Source organism: Tetrao urogallus (genome assembly GCF_951394365.1).
Source record: "Tetrao urogallus genome assembly, chromosome: 14".
In the NCBI taxonomy this organism is placed as follows: domain Eukaryota; kingdom Metazoa; phylum Chordata; class Aves; order Galliformes; family Phasianidae; genus Tetrao; species Tetrao urogallus.
In genome coordinates, this window is record NC_136827.1 from 8,277,329 (window position 1) to 8,292,858 (window position 15,530).

Here is a 15,530-nt window from a genome sequence, read left to right on the forward strand (position 1 = left end):
AGTAAGCTTTGTCTTTGTAGAATAACCAAGGAATACTGGAGTAACTTTGTGCTGTTACTTTTTTTCTAAGCTTCTCTTTCTCTTTTTACCCCACAGTTGCTCTTGGTCGTAATCAGCCCTTGAAAAAAGAGAAACCAAAATGGAAAAGTGATTACCCCATGACGGACGGGCAGCTGCGCAGTAAGAGAGACGAGTTTTGGGACACAGCACCAGCTTTCGAAGGCCGCAAGGAGATTTGGGATGCCCTCAAGGCTGCTGCACACGCTTTTGAGAGCAATGATCATGAACTGGCACAAGCAATCATTGATGGTGCAAACATAACACTACCACACGGTAGGTTCAGCTGACGTGGGTTGTGGCCTGTGAAGAGGTTTAACTAATGAGTTTTTAATCTGAACATCGTTTGAGGCACGCAGCAGATTTAAGTACTTATACTTCAGTGTGCGCAGTACCTTTCTATTTGATGGTTCAGAGTAAAACGGTGTTAGTTTGTAGAAGGACCAAGGAAACCTTTCTGCAGTTATTTAAGTGTGAATGTTTGATCTGTTACGTTTTATAAGGGGCAGGTTAAGTGCCTGATCTCTGTGATTAACAGTTTTATCTTTCCCTCATCCTGTAGAAGGTTTGGATGTTCAAAGAATCAGTTTTTCCAGTCAACCTTTGCAAGGCAGTAGCTTTTTTCTTGATCCTATGGGAGTCTGTGGCACTTAAATTTGCTCTTAAAGTTTCTTTTCTGGAGAGTATGAAAAACCAAACTCTTGGTGCTGGCGATCTGCTGTAAGCTTTTGTGCAAGATGCACTGTAAGCACTCAGCATTTGAGTTGCTTTCCCTTTCACAACGTTGTTCCAAATTCTGTTTTTTTCAGGTTCTGTTCTTATTCACTATGCCTCTCTGAATAGAATCACTTCCCTTTATGCCAAATACAAATATGGAAGAGAGAAAACTGGGGGGGGAAGGGGAGAAGGAATAACGAGGGTTATTGAAAATAACCAAAAAATGAGCTGTTGCCCCAGACACATGGAACTGAATGCTTTATAAACAACACTGTATTTATGCGGTCTTGGGTCTCCTGGGAAGAAGAAAAAGATAATTTAGAAGATTTTATACTGTCTGTGCTAATTAATCTTCATGACGTTCACTACTCATATAGCTACTTTTTTTTTTATTATCCTTTTATTGGCTGTGTTCAGGATCTCAATTTCCTTCAGTCACTGTTTATCTTGCTTTTCCTTCGGAAAGGGTGGGTTTATTGGTCTGGCTGTCTTTTTTCCATATAGAAGCATGAAACATTGTGAGTTGCTGTGCCTTGGGATGATTTTCCCACTCCTGTTCAGCACTCAGTCTGTAACTTAGCTGAGAGGTCGGAAAGTTTCAGGGCTGCAATATGAATAGTCTTTTCCATAATTCATGCGCAGTGCATTGTAGTCCTCTAGAACGTTGTTTGTTTTCAAGGAGGTTTGTATTTTGCTGGCTTGATTGATAGCTTCAAGGGCAGTTACACGTATGGAAATGATTTTTGAAGCAGATTTAAAGATGAATTTATCGATTATTTTCAGAACCTGCCAATGCTGAGGTAATCTTACTTCTTATACAAACCTGCTACAGTTATGTCAATTATTAGTCCTAATCAATTGGAGAGAGAAAGGTAAATCCCTTCCTTACAAGCTAGTGTGATTTTCGAGAGATAAACTCCTTTCTCTAAAGTGGAACTGATGTCAGAAGACCTTTCTGCAACTGTTTGTCAGACCAACTATTACCTTTCAGGCTGCTTGATTTTATTTGTCAATACTATATTTTAAATAACATATTACCTTTATTACGTCCAGGAAACAAAATGTTCTTCTTCTAAATAGATGGCATTATTGAATTTTTGTCCTTCCAAAACATCTGTGTTGCTGAAAATGTCCTGGAAGAAACTGTCCTGGGTGTTGAGGCAACTTAGGAACTAGTGGGAGCTGTGTGGGTGAGAGGGGTCTGGCAAAGTGAGTGAGTGAAGATGGCAATAATTCTAAGTTGCCATTCAAATACATGGGAATAATGCCTCAGAAACTGAAGATTTGTGAGGCATAAAACAGCCACTGTGTTGTCTTGCTTACTTGCTAAAAGAAAAATGTTACAAAATATAGATTACCTTCCACAGTGGTTTCCTTCTGCGAATACGAGCTGTTCTCTGGGTTGAAATAGCTTAGTGTGAGGAACAGTCTCTCTGTGAATGCTTGCTCTGCAGAGAGAGTCTGATGCTGGTTATGACAGTATGCCAGACTGACAGAAACATAATTGTTTTAGAAAATGATAATCTGAATCACAGAGCGTGCTTTTGTGGAGAGAGGGTATTATTTGTGTGATGCAGCTCTGGAATTTGACAAGACCCTGATAATGAGCTATTTTGACAGCATTAGAATATGTGTTCAGTTTAAATGTTGCACAAGTGTACATGTGAACAGCACTTCCAGGGGAAATGTTAAATTCATGGCATCCAGTCATGCAGAGAAGCTGCTTGACACGTTGGGTCTCTGCTTCCACTCGTCAGAGTGGCACAACAGCTTGTAATTGCAGAGGAGGATGTTATTCAAATGGGAAAGTTTCAGCAGTTCAGCTCTGCTGGGAGCAGAGTGTCTGGATTCTGAGCTGGTGTCGCTTGTTATGTCCTTCTCCTCCAAGGAGAGAGGTTGTATTGTGTGCAGTTCTGACACTACCAAATTTTAAATAACTTAATTTCTTGAATAACTGCTTGCTGAACCCAGTCAGAGTTTCAGGCGTGAAGTCCCAGCGCTTTCTGGTTGCAAGCAGAAGTCTGAAACGAGGCAGATAGCTCTTGTTCTCTTCTTTGGGCAGTCTGAGGGGTTTAGGATGAGTGCTTTGCCTTGGAAATGAGCCTGTTCACTGTCACTGAGTGTAATACTTGAGGGGGAAGAGGTGTGTGCACCCTGAAATTCTGGCTCTGCAACAGACAGTGTGCTCAGGATACTGCCTACTACTGACAGACTGAGTCTGCTTTCCGAGGCCCACATGCAGAATATTCTGAGTATTTCAGAAATAAGCCAGGAATCAAGCTTGTATTAGAGCATCTGTTGCCTAGGCAGACCTGGCCTTTGGTCAGGTTTCAAACACAGAGAACATTCTGAGTATTTATCCAAAATCTTGAGTGCGGCGCAGTGTCGTTGTACCCTCAGTATTGAGTTACTTTGCTTGTGACACTTGTCTCATGCATCAGCTACTTGCATATTCTCTGTTGTGTGACCTTTCCACTACAGAGGAAGCAACTTTGTGTAGGAACTCAAGTGCTTCTTAGTCAGCAGGCATTGTTGGTGTCATGCATGAGCAGATGATGAATGAAAGCCTTCCATCTGCAGGGCTCCTGTTGTCAGCTGAGCTTGTCTTCAAGTAGGTAGAACAAACAAACTTCCCATGTTCCAAGTGACACCAAAATTCTCCCCATTTTTATTTACAAGAACTCAATTTGTGCAAAATTTAAAAAGAAGGGAGTTGTTAAAGCTGATGAAGAACCTGGCTGCTGTGTGTGCATTAAGTACTGAATTCTGTGCATGCCTTGTGCCACCAACCACAATTTAGATGTGTGCTCACAAATGTGATGCAGAACTGTTCCCAGTGCCAGTAGCTCTCTCCATGGGGTTCCCTCTCTCTGCACTGACACTGCAGCATGCCAGTGTCACCCATGTCACCTCTCACATCCAACTTTGCACCCTTCTTATTTCCCATGACTGCTTACTTGTCCATGTAGCAAAGGCACTGCCAGTTCAGGCTGTCACTTATTCAAAGTCAGGATGCAAACTGAGTGCCTGCAGAGCTTCCTGAGAGAAGATGTATACATACCCACCTGTTTTGTCTTCTCCACCTCAAACCCTGATAGGATCTGACCAGGAGTGCCAGCGTACCTCCCTGGAGCTTAGCTTTTGCTTCTTCACGTGAGAGGAAAATAGGAAATGGGCTGCCTAGACTGTGCATAAATACATTGTATTTCCTAGAGGAAAGCAAGCATTTAGGAAGATGAAGTGTAGGAATCACATCAAGACTATTTTTTCTGAGTTTAACAGTGTAGTTCTGGTAATTCAGTGCATGAAAATCTGTATTTGTGGTGGGGCTTTTTTGACAGATGGGGATGAGACATTCTTTCTTTGATTTCATAGCTCACCAAAGAGTGTGGATTCCTAAGGGAAAGTATGTTACAGGCACCTTCTAAGACAGATTTATTTGGTGGGAAAAAAACAGAACGATGCAGTATGTTGATGTGAGCCTATAGCATTTCCTCTCTTTTATTTTCTTTGTACAGCTGAGGGTTAAAAAAGTACTACTACAACAGGGCAGCAAAGCCATAGCTCTGCGTTTGCTGCTCCCCGTGTGCTGACACACTGTGTGCCCTGACAAGCCGTGTGCCACTCCCAGAATGATGCCTTTGGAGGAGTGGGAAGAGGGGCTCGGAGCAAGGAGTGATGGTGGTCAGCAGCTAGAGATGCTAGCTGTAGGAGGGAAGCTGCCCTTTCATTCCAGCAACCTGGTGGGAAGTGAGGAGGAAATGCATCTTTTAACATTGCGTTTGGCATTTTGTCACCTGGGTGAGGAAAAATCCAAACCAATGTCATTTTTCTAACGGATGCCTTCTGCTGTCTTCTGCAGTTAAAAATAGCACCTCAGTATTAAATAAATAAATAAGCTTGTGGGATGGGCTTAGCACTTCTCATCTATCTTGGGTGCCTCTGTGGGATGTATTTAAAAATAGAAATAGCATTCTCTCCAATTTATACGTTTTTCTGATGTCTTAAAGTAGCATATCCTCAATATTTTATTAATGAACCCATTTAAGTTTAATGAATGCTTTTACATACTTCTCAGCTATCAAAAACGAAATGTTAGAAAGTATAGTACTTTATTAGGGTCTGCACCAAACATTAGAGTTGAGCTGCACTTATCCTGAAAGTAGTTAATTTTAATGGAATCTGTCTGGGGTTAAGTGGAGTTTTTACATTCCAGGATGGACACTTAATCTACTGTAGCATAGTAACCAGAGCATTGAATTTAGCTTGTTTAATACTGTTTGAACGATGAAGGTCCCCTCTGTAAAGCCTGGTGGCTTTGTGCTCAGGAGCAGTCAGCTTCTCTGTGCCTTCAAGTGCAGCTGCTGCAGCTCGCAGTGTGCTTGCTCAGTGAGCAGTGCTGCTGTGTGTGTGTAAGCTGAACTGTCATATTTACAGTGTCTAACACTTGAGATCATGAGAAGTGGGGATGCATTTACCTTAAGTACTGGGGAAAAGTTGGTGAGATCACTGAGATGTTCCAGCAGTGAGCAGAGCGCTTCGCCTTCAGGTGATGTCTGGGCCTGAAGTTCTGCACCTCTCTGCACAGTGCCTCCCATCTGTGTGCACTCACATGTCCAAGGCTTTCGTGGTCTGAAAGGACACGTTGTGTGGTTTCCCGTCCACGTCATCGTGACTTAATGCAGTTCAGTACAGCATATCAGGAGGTGGTCACAGGGGGCCATGGCTCAGCACACCATCAGGATGCATGTGCTCCTCACTGATTTTTGTTTGCTTGACATACATAGCCAGAACTATGGCAGCACTCACTAGCTTTATTTTATACAGATGTTGAAAACTGCTCCATTTCTGTTTGTAAATGAAGGCTTGTTGGATCCACACTGTTGGATGAGACTTTGAGAGCAGAAGGTGAAGGGGAGAAGAGGGATAATGGCTGAATGTGATCAAACTGTATATCATATTGGGTAAGTGGGAGCAGCCTGTGGTCTGCGTGTGTTTGGCAGAGTGTCAGTGCTGCTTTTAGTGCTGATTGCACTCATGCTGAAGGTCCTGAGGAGGTTGTTATGCTACATAAGTCAATCACTGGGAGAGCTTCTGTTGCCTGCTGAGGTGGGTATTGCACCTTCCTTACTGGTCTGGGAGTAAACCATAAGAATTGAAGGGTTTTTGGAAATGCTTTTGTTGAAGAAGAACCAGTCAGCTCTCTGTGCTGGTGGAGATTAGGTAGTACCTAAGAGCTTTCAGGGCTGTGTCAGCACTTACTGCCTGTGGTGCTTACTATTAATTTAATAAAAGGAATTACATATCACAGACAAAATCTTCTTTGTATTGAAGCCAAATCCTATATCAGAAGAAGGCTTCTTCATGCCATACAGAGAGAAAACAGACTTTTTTCCTAAGTGGTGTTGAAGCATCATCTCCAATTCAAATGATAGATATGAATTTTGTTCTGCTGTACAGCTTGTACATCGCTTTCTAGAAAATACATCTGCTATGCTGTTTTCCCTACTCACTGGGGATATCTGCCAAACTTTTTACTCCTTTGTGAGTGTTAGGACTCCTACCACACAGCCAGCCTTTGCTAAGGCCCAGGTGCTGCGCAGGGATGCAGGGGTGTGATGCTGTTGTAAGACAGCTTCCTGCAAAGGGCCCTGCGTGTCCATCTCCTGTGCTGTGTTCCAGGCTCCCAACCAGCAGTCACAAAAAGTGAGCTGCCAGACAGAGGTGGGAGAGGAAGCAGTGGGAGGCAGTCAGTAGGTGCTCAGAAGCTGGTCTTTAGATTTGTATAAAAATTCCAGAATATCCACAGCAAAATTGTATAGTAGATCTGTAACACCAACTATGTCTCATTTAAAGTAAGTACTTCCAAAAGTGGAACTCAATTTTTGCCCTCTTTTGTGTGCAGTAGCTACATTTGACATCTTAACTATTGCATTGATCAGGCTACAGTTGCAAAAATCTATATGGTATATTTCACAGTTGCACAGTATTTTAAATTTAAGCTGCTTCTCTGAACGGCTGTATCCATTGCTTAGCTTTTGCTGGCCAGTTGAGTACCTTATTTGCTTTTTCATACCTTATTTGTCTGAAGAGACCTTTGTCATTAAGGAGAAGTTTTTTCTTTATATATTACATTGTCTACACTCAAATGTGGAAATAATGGTGAACTGTGTTTTCTGTGGATCTAGAACACTTGATCAGGTTTTTGTGATGTCTGTTAACTTATTATCATTATTAATTTATTTATCATGGCTGTAGCTGTCTAATCTTAGGTTCCACACTTCCTAGCATTCCCTTTGCTGCAGGCTGAGCCCATCCAGCTGGTGGGATGGCTTCTTCCACTTGGGAAGCACCTTGTACCAGGAAGGCACCTGCACGAGTGGTGTTGGGAAAGAGAGGATGAGCCGTGCCTATGCTGCAGCCCTATTGCATGAGCAGAGGCCTTATAGACGTTGGGTTTGTGTCAGGAAGGTCCCTTAGCTCTGTCATTGTCATTGTTTATGGCTGGCCAGAGACTTATGTCTAGTGAGTTGTCTAGTAAAAGGAAGAGAACTGCTTAATTTTTGCCCTGGATCCAAGTGAAATTTAAAAAGACAAATAAGTAATTCTACCAGTGTTATCACCTTCTGTTGTCCTCTGAAAAGGAATTAAATATAGATGCAAACTGTGAGATGCCATTTCTAAAGGCCTTGCTTCGCGTTCTCTTCAGCCATTTTGTAGCTGTTTGGTTTAGAAGTCCACAAGCTTCATCACACGACTGCGTTGCATGACAAGCAGCTACAGCTTCTTTTGTTTTTTCTTTTTTTAAGCTAGAACTTCAAGGAGGTGATACTGGATTTACAAATATGAGTGAGAACAGTTCCTTCAAACTGAAAATACAACACATTATTTCAGTTCCTGGGTGTGCAAAGCAATGCATTTGTTTACCTTCACACTGAAAAAGGGCAAGTGTGCAGCATTCATTTATAGACCACAGCACCGCAGAAACACTTCCAAGTAATTTCCTCAGAGCTGGTAGTTGAAAGCTTTGGAGAAATTTTTGATTTGATTTCTATGTTTAAGTGGAGCTCTGAATTCTTAAGCTCTTGAGTACTTTACCCATTTCCCTTTTGAAAGCCTTCTAGCAGAGAGGGGCAGGGAGTTAACGCGAGTAACACAATCCTGCGTTGACTTGGGATCTCCCAGCCAATTGTTTCTACTCTTCAGTTCCGTTTTCTCTGGTGTTCGCTCCAGGTTTTGCTCCAGAAGGACCCGCACAAGCAGGGTGTTAAGGTGGCTATGAGACACACACACTGAGGAAGAGAATGCCTTGATTTTACGTGAGGTGATATAAATGATTGCTTTCCTAAATAGTAAAGCTAGCTGCTGGTACCTTTTTTTTTTTCATTTTATGTAATTCTCAGATTGCACTTGAGTCAGAAGAGGGATGTAAGGAAGCAGAGCATCAGTTCTGTACAGCAGGATGGGGCTGTTGGTTTGCCATGTCCTCATCTTGAGAGCTTTTCATACTTTGGAGTGGAGGGTTGTGTATCTTAACAGGGCAAGAGCTGAGAACCGATTACTGTAGTACAGTGTGAGTGTATATTCACAATTTTCTTTACGTAGTGGAGGCAGGAGAAACATGCATTCTTAATTCAAGAGAGTAAGGGTGAAGTGGAAGCATTGGCTTCCCAAAACTGACCATGGCTGAGGATCCTGACAGCTTTAAGCAGCAGATCAAGGCTAAGCAGGTTGCTTGCACTCCTCTGTGTGACCTCCTCATTCCTACAGTACGTCTGTTTGAGGGGCCACAGCAGGGTCAGAGAACTTCTCTAGGTTTAAAATGTCCTTTGTCACAATTGCGGGTTGACTTTGCTATCCATCAGCAGTCCAGTCTTTAATGTAGCTGTGAGCACCTATAGCAACTCAATGGAGAGTGGTGGGAGGCAGGCAGCTGCTAGGACAGTTTTGCTGCTTAAACAGGGATCCGTAAATCCACAGCCTCAGAGGTGGTTGTTGAAGGGATCGTTTGTGAAGGGCCTTTACCATTACAGCCAGCAGCTTGTGAATATTTTAGAAAAACAAGAATGTAAACCAGCACTTATTAAAGTGCAGTGCACTGCAGAGGAACCCTTGTCCCGAAGCGATTCTTAACAGCACTGCTAAATGGATTATTCATTTCCATTCCCTCCCAGCTGGGTGTGATGCCAGGTTTCCAAACAGCACAGAGATGTATCCATTGTGTCCTGAGAGGATGGTGTGCCCCAGTGGTGTGATCGGAGGGGAGAGGACGAGATGTTTTGGTCATCTTCTATTGCCAGGCTGTCCCTGAGCAGCTTCTGACCAGGTCAGAGCCACCTGTTTGTATAGGCTTGTTCATTAGAGAAATACCTGTTGTAAAAGAGAGCTCTTCAAGAAAGGTGCCGATACGTTCTTTTGTATTTAGTTAATTCTTCTGAGAAGACTGGATTTAGAGTGCCTAGCACATGGTGCTCCAAAGAGTTGGTGTTTCTTTCCATCTGAAGTAAAAAAATAACAGCTAGGTTAACATTTGGCCAGTTTGCTTTTCTCTGTACTGCAACCACCTTTCATAGTATGTAGTGGAAAATTGAGCACAGAGACTTTTGAGCAAAGAATGAGAGGAAATGACAGTAGCTATTCAATGAGGCAATTAAAGATAATCATTTGAATTGGGTTAGCACATCATTACCATTTTTATTTTAATGGTCACCCCTTCTTTTATTTTCATTTTGTTTTCCCACCTTCAGAGTTCCATACTGATGTGTCGAATGACGTTTTCCCATTGCTTCAAGCTGACAAGCTGGGTTGGTACCCAGATCTCTGCTAGGGGTGGCTTTCATTCCCTTACCTCCTTACAGCGAGCGCTTGGCACGGCGATGTGCCTGCAGCAGCTTTCTCATCACTTGTGTTTTCAGTGGAAATCACTCATTGCTGCTTCTGATGAGGTGTGTTGGTGCCAGTGAGGGACGTGTCACTGAGGTGCCTGTTGGTTTGGGTACTTCACACAACTCCTAACCTTGAAATGGGATATTTTCTCAAACGCCCCTTGAGCCCTGAGTTACAGCTAAGGTGATGCTTTCTGCCATGACTGCCATGATTAACGCTTTTAAAATAGCTGCCAACATCCTGTCTGAGGGGTGCTGGATTTCCATGTTTTCCTCACACAGAATACTGAAGCAAATCATCAGGATGTGAAGCAGTTGTGAGTGACTGAAATATTTATAAATCTAAGTGCAGGTTAGAAACGATCAGCCCTTCAAATAGAAACCCACTTACAGCTACATCCTACAGTTGTTTTCTTTAAGTATTTTTAACTTATGCTCTTGTTCTCTGAAAGGTATTTTGAGAAGTTTCATCAACATAATTGCTTGGACTCTTCTCAAGTCTCTTCCCCTGGTAGCAGATGCCCGTCTGTTTCCTGTCTTTGGTTTTAGTTTGCCTTTTCTGCTGTGCTGAGGATGACTGTACAGCACTATTTTCAAAATTGCAGCTTGTTTGTTTCTTTTTACCATTAATAAGTGATCAGGAAAGTACAGCAAACCCCTTTAAAGAAAAAAACAAAAAGCAAACAAGACGGACCGTATGTTACAGCCATAAAACACTCAAAATAAAATTGGCCTCGTGATGAAAAAATATCTCAAATTCTTCTCAGAAGAAGCTGCAGACTGCTCACTGATACAGTGGTGCAGATCATGCAGACAGCAGTTCATGTTTGCCTGGAGTGAATAATGTTCCTTTGGTCTCTGACAGCGGCGAGGATGTGATGGGTAGTTTATGAGATACTCCACGTTGGACATTTACTCCATCCCTGGGTGCTTGCAGCTGGGAGACCAGGTATCAGCTTAATGTGCCTTGCTGTCTGCTACTAAAATGAGAAAAAGAAATACGAAGAGTTTAAAATGTGTCTGTCATAGAAAATTTCAGTGTAAGCCAGTGAGAGATGCTGCCATCTCTCCAAATAGGTGATCTACTGTAGGAGATAGTAGACTACGATAGGAGAGGTGGCATTGCTCATTTCTGTGCTTGACACAGCACATTTTGTCCCCAGGTTTGTACACCTGGAGCACACTGTCTCCTTGGAAGCTCAGGTGGATAAATGAGGTGTCCCTGTGGGTGCACCCTGCTTCTCTTCTATGATTTCCAGTGGGCAATGGTCAGGAAGTTTGTCGTCATTCTCTATTTTGGCTTCAGGTATCCGAGTAGGACAGCAGTGGTACCTTTTCTCACAAGGCAGTTATGTTCCACATAGCTGGAGAAGTCGCCTCATATTGCAACTTTCTGGGGCCAAGTGAGGACTGAGCGAGGTGCTCCTTGGTGTGTCACACAGCAGTACGGCACTCACAAGCCTGTAAGTGTGCCAAAAGGAGATGTTCTAACACTTGGAATCGTCTGAATCCTCTTTCAATAAATTCCTTGAGGTGGCAATTTCAGGTCATTGCAGCGTTTCAATGAGCGGGTGATACAGCTTTAACGTTCAATCTTCTACATTTATTCTCAATCAATACTTCTCTTTTTTCCTTTATTTGAATTATAAATAATTCTAAAGGAACAGTGGTGAACACCTTAGAAGTGAAGAGGATATTAGATAAAATAAACTGTTCAGCAGACTTGCCTCAAATCTTTCCAGTAACCTTGTTTAATCATCCCCTTGCCCTTTTTAAGCAGTCCTTTGTTGTAGCCTTAGTCTTTTTTTAGGATGTAGATACTAATGTGGGTTTGTGTCAGTGTGTTTGACCTCTCTGGAGCCCTTAACATTTTTCCTGGTTATCCTTGGAGGCTGTGCATGCAAATGAATGACTCCTGTGCTTATTAACTTGGCTTTGAATGTTGACTCAGGGATATGAGCAAGCTTGGGAGCAGTGAGAAAAGAATATTCCAGGGCAAACTTGACTAGGTTATTCTGTGCTTTCTTTCCATCCCCTGCTACATGCAGATGGGGGGTAGTGTTGTTTAGTCTTAGAAAGAAGAAATTGTCTGTGTATTCATCTCTCATTGCAAACAGATGTGGGACTTCAATGCACTCCATAAAAGCCTACATTCACTTTTTTGTTAGTCTGTAGGGTTGTCTCCATTGCTATGTTACCTCAGGCTATAATAAGTACTGTCTTGAGCCAAATTTCCATCCATGTTCACTTCTAGCTCAGACTAAACCAAGTCTCAAATGTCATTTTGCTGCCCAGAGAGGGCATTGTGGCTGGCAGGGGATTGCTCAAGGTTAAGCACACTGACCCTGGTCATGCAGGGATGGGATGGCTCGAGTTACAGCAGTCACCAGTTGTTGGTTGCAGCTCCCTGTGTACAGCAGTACTTCTTTCCCTGGCCAGCCTGCGCTTCCTCTGCCTGATAAGCAAAAGGACATGCTGCATCTTGGGGTGGGGATGTGAGCGAGTCCAGAGTCGAACCAGCAGAAAGAGGCACGTGGATCATACCTAATGAGATCAATCCCAAGCAAAGGTAAAGTTGTCTTGCCTTTATGTATTGCTTGCAAGGAAGCGCAGCCAGCTCTCGCATAGTTGTTGGATGCTGAAGTAGTCAGTAGTATTGATCGACAGTGTCCTGCTGATCTCAGCTAAAGGAAAATCCTTTTACAGTGAAATGTGGATAGACAGCAGTTATCTTGTCTTCCAGGAGTAACTGGAAATAGCAAATGTTTGTCATGGTAGGAAAGCGAGGCTGAATAGCTGTGTGTTTGGTGTATCGTTACTGTGCAGTGTCCTGTTGTAATGGACAAAGGCTTTTTTTTTTCTCAGCACACCTAAAGCAGGGCCCACAGAACACACTGCAGTTCATAGGATGATGGAATCCTTTTGTAAACGTAGGGATTCAGTTTAAGCTCAACACAATTTCTCCAGTCTGAATGGCATCTTCTGTTTGTGAAAAACAAAGCGGGGTTTTACCCCAGGGGTTGCTACGCTGTGCTTTGTGGTGACCTTTGTGCTGCATCGTGGTCAAACATCCATGAGTTCTGCGTCGGAAGGAGACTTACACAAGTCTGTATCAGGAGAGCAGAGCAAGAACTTGGTGTAAGACCTTGTTGGCAAGAAAAACCTCCAGCAGTTGTATAACATGCCGTTAATAACCTTCCATCTAGTATTCTATTTTAACTGCTTTAGTTATAGGGTTTTGTCTGCTGAGTGCTAAGTGTTCCCTGCTGGCAGAGTACTTAGAAATTCGGTGGTTGTAAAGGCAGTGACAACTTTTGTGACTGAGGACTGCTTCTGTGCATCTTCACACTGAACAGTAACCTGCTCCCATTGCCTGCTTAGCTGTCTGCGAGGGGATGTGATAGGGATACTTTTAGCCTAGCACCACTTCACCCCCCTTTAAAGAAAGCGGGTAATGGAGAACAGCAAATGCAAATGAAGAGGGTATACAAAGGAGCTCTTTTACCAAAAAATAAAAATCTGGTTATCCAAGAAGCCTGTCTAGACAGACATCCATTTTAATGAAATGCAAAGCAGGACAGTGCATGAATACTTCATTACTAAAAAAGACTTGTCATCTTTGAACCCTGATATAATATTTTGTGGAAGCTGTTATCTTCTTGCAATATTAGATCCAAGTTTTAGGGAGTGCTAGAGAAGTGGCAGAACATATGGTATTGTTAATATGACAGCTACTGAGCAGTAATGCATAATTGACTTTCGCTATCCAGCCTCGTTTGGATAAAGAAATACTCACTGTTCTAGACTTCTTGTTCTAGACACTGTTCTAGAGTTCTTATCACAGCAAAAATCTGCACAGAAAGGGAAATGGAAACTTACTGTAAATGATGCTGTAACCAGGTGACTGGTTCACCAGCCTCTGATGCCATGGCTGTGGTTAATGGTCACAGTCTTTTTGCATTGTTTAGTTAGTAGCATAGGTGAGTGTGAGATTCTGGAAGTTCACTGCAGACAGTGCATGCAGCACCCTGCATCCTCCTCTAGTGTCAGTTGCAGGCCAGGTGCAGTTGCTGCCCTGTCTACCCATTAAGATTTGAGCTGAAATGATGCTGTCTGATTGTTAGAATTGTCAAAAACACCCCATATGGGATCAGCTCCGTCTGTGTTGTGTAGAGTTTGCAGTAGTTGGTGTGTGTGTGCCCCACTCAGGGTGAAATACAGTCGAGTGGCTTGGTGCTGCTCCGAGTGTCATCGAGGTGTCTTAGCCTGTGGCTGGGGTTTGAGCCCCCTGATGGTTCTCAGGGCAGGACCTGGCAGGAGGTGCTCCAAGTTGTGCTCCCGATGGCTGACTGAAGAAAAGTGGATTGCTTATCTGATTTCTGTATTTCAGAAGGCAGTGTTAATTATCTTTCACCTTCAGCCCAGTTAATCAATGCTAATGAATTTCAAAAGAAACACCACTACACCTTCCTTTCCCACTCCCCCCCCTCAAAAATACAGCCCAGTACAAAAAGGTTTTTGACAAATGCGGGTTGCAATGACATGCAGACAAGTTGGCTTTGATTTGCAACGCATGCATGGGGTGTACCTCAGATTGGGTAATGATGGCACATCCCTCTTCTCCAGCACAAATCTCATTCCGTTGCCTCTCAGTTCCTTTGGCAGAGCAGCATTCACAAAATACCATTGCAGGGCACAAGCGCTGCACTTTGCGGTGCTGCTGCCCTCTTGTTCCTGCAGGTACCTGGTGCTGCTGATGTGGTGATCGTGGTTTGGGTTTTCTCCTGTGTGCCAACTTGCAGATTCGGAGTGGTTTCCTGATGAGATCTCCAGCTCGGTTCCAATCCCTGCCTTCAACACGCACCCCTTTCCTGGCTGGATGCTCAGGTGGAGATTTGCTGTTCATTAGCATCATTTGATAAGAAGGGGCCTCAAGAGGCTGTCCAGTGCAGTGCTGTGCTGCAGGCACGTGCAGGTGATTGCTTTGCCAAGCTCCTCAGCTGGCTGCATGCACAGTATTTTCAGTGATCTCGGAGCCTAGGTGAGCTCTGCTTTCTGGAGAACATCCAAGTGTGGGTATGGGCACAGAGCAGCCACGAGCTAATCCTCCTGCCAAGGAATGGGAAGAGATGTTACAAAGGCAGTAGCAGAATGCCCACATCCTCCTTCCCCTTGCTGTGCTGTCCCAAGTGCCATTCATGCTGCCTGTGGCAATCTCCTGGCTCTGGGACCAGCAGTGCTGCGGAGCTGAGCCAGACCGATGATGGTCCCCTAATGGAGCAGCTCTTTTCCACTGAACTTGAAACAATATTTATTAGCTCTTATCACTTATTATCTACAAAACCCATTCTTTAAGGTGGTGAAGTTCTTCGGAATAAAAGAGGCTGGAGAGGAGAGCAGAGCTGTGTGGGGTGAGTGCTCGTGCTGTCCCTTTGCAGGGAGTGTGGAGCACGGTTTTGTATGGTAGCCTTAGGGTAGCTGAAGTTTGCACAGCCTATGGAAGCATGGTAGGAAGAGGCCAGGAAGGGCACTTGGCTGTGTGCCTTGTTATGAAACGCTTCATCCGCACCGTTAACGATGAGTGCAGGTTTATTGTTCTCCATACATGATGCAGGGCGCAGCTTCCACAGAGCTCCCCCACAGTGCCCTCCAGGAAATGGAAAAGCTGCCGTTATTAACTGCAGCACCAATCTGTTGTTAACTGCCCATGGTTGTTCAGTTACATGGGCTTTCCTGTGAAATTTTGCTTTTTTTTTCCTATTAACTCCGTTCAGTTTGCAGTGGTTGTAGGTGAGCTAGAACAGAGCTCTGCATGTTTGCACTTGTTTGTCTCGACCCTGTTCTCTTACTGAGCAGTCACCACCACTCATG

General features: G+C 43.6%; 1 protein-coding gene across 1 annotated transcript in view; it reads left to right on the forward strand.

The window, feature by feature from the left end:
* UBTD2 (ubiquitin domain containing 2) overlaps positions 1 to 15,530 on the forward strand; it is a gene marked incomplete at both ends in the record, with an annotated part of 45,363 nt that overhangs the window by 24,892 nt on the left and 4,941 nt on the right. The window contains one exon of the mRNA XM_079542641.1: positions 97 to 333. Within this exon, the coding sequence (XP_079398767.1) occupies positions 97 to 333 (237 nt within the window). The remainder of the gene's footprint in view (positions 1 to 96; positions 334 to 15,530) is intronic.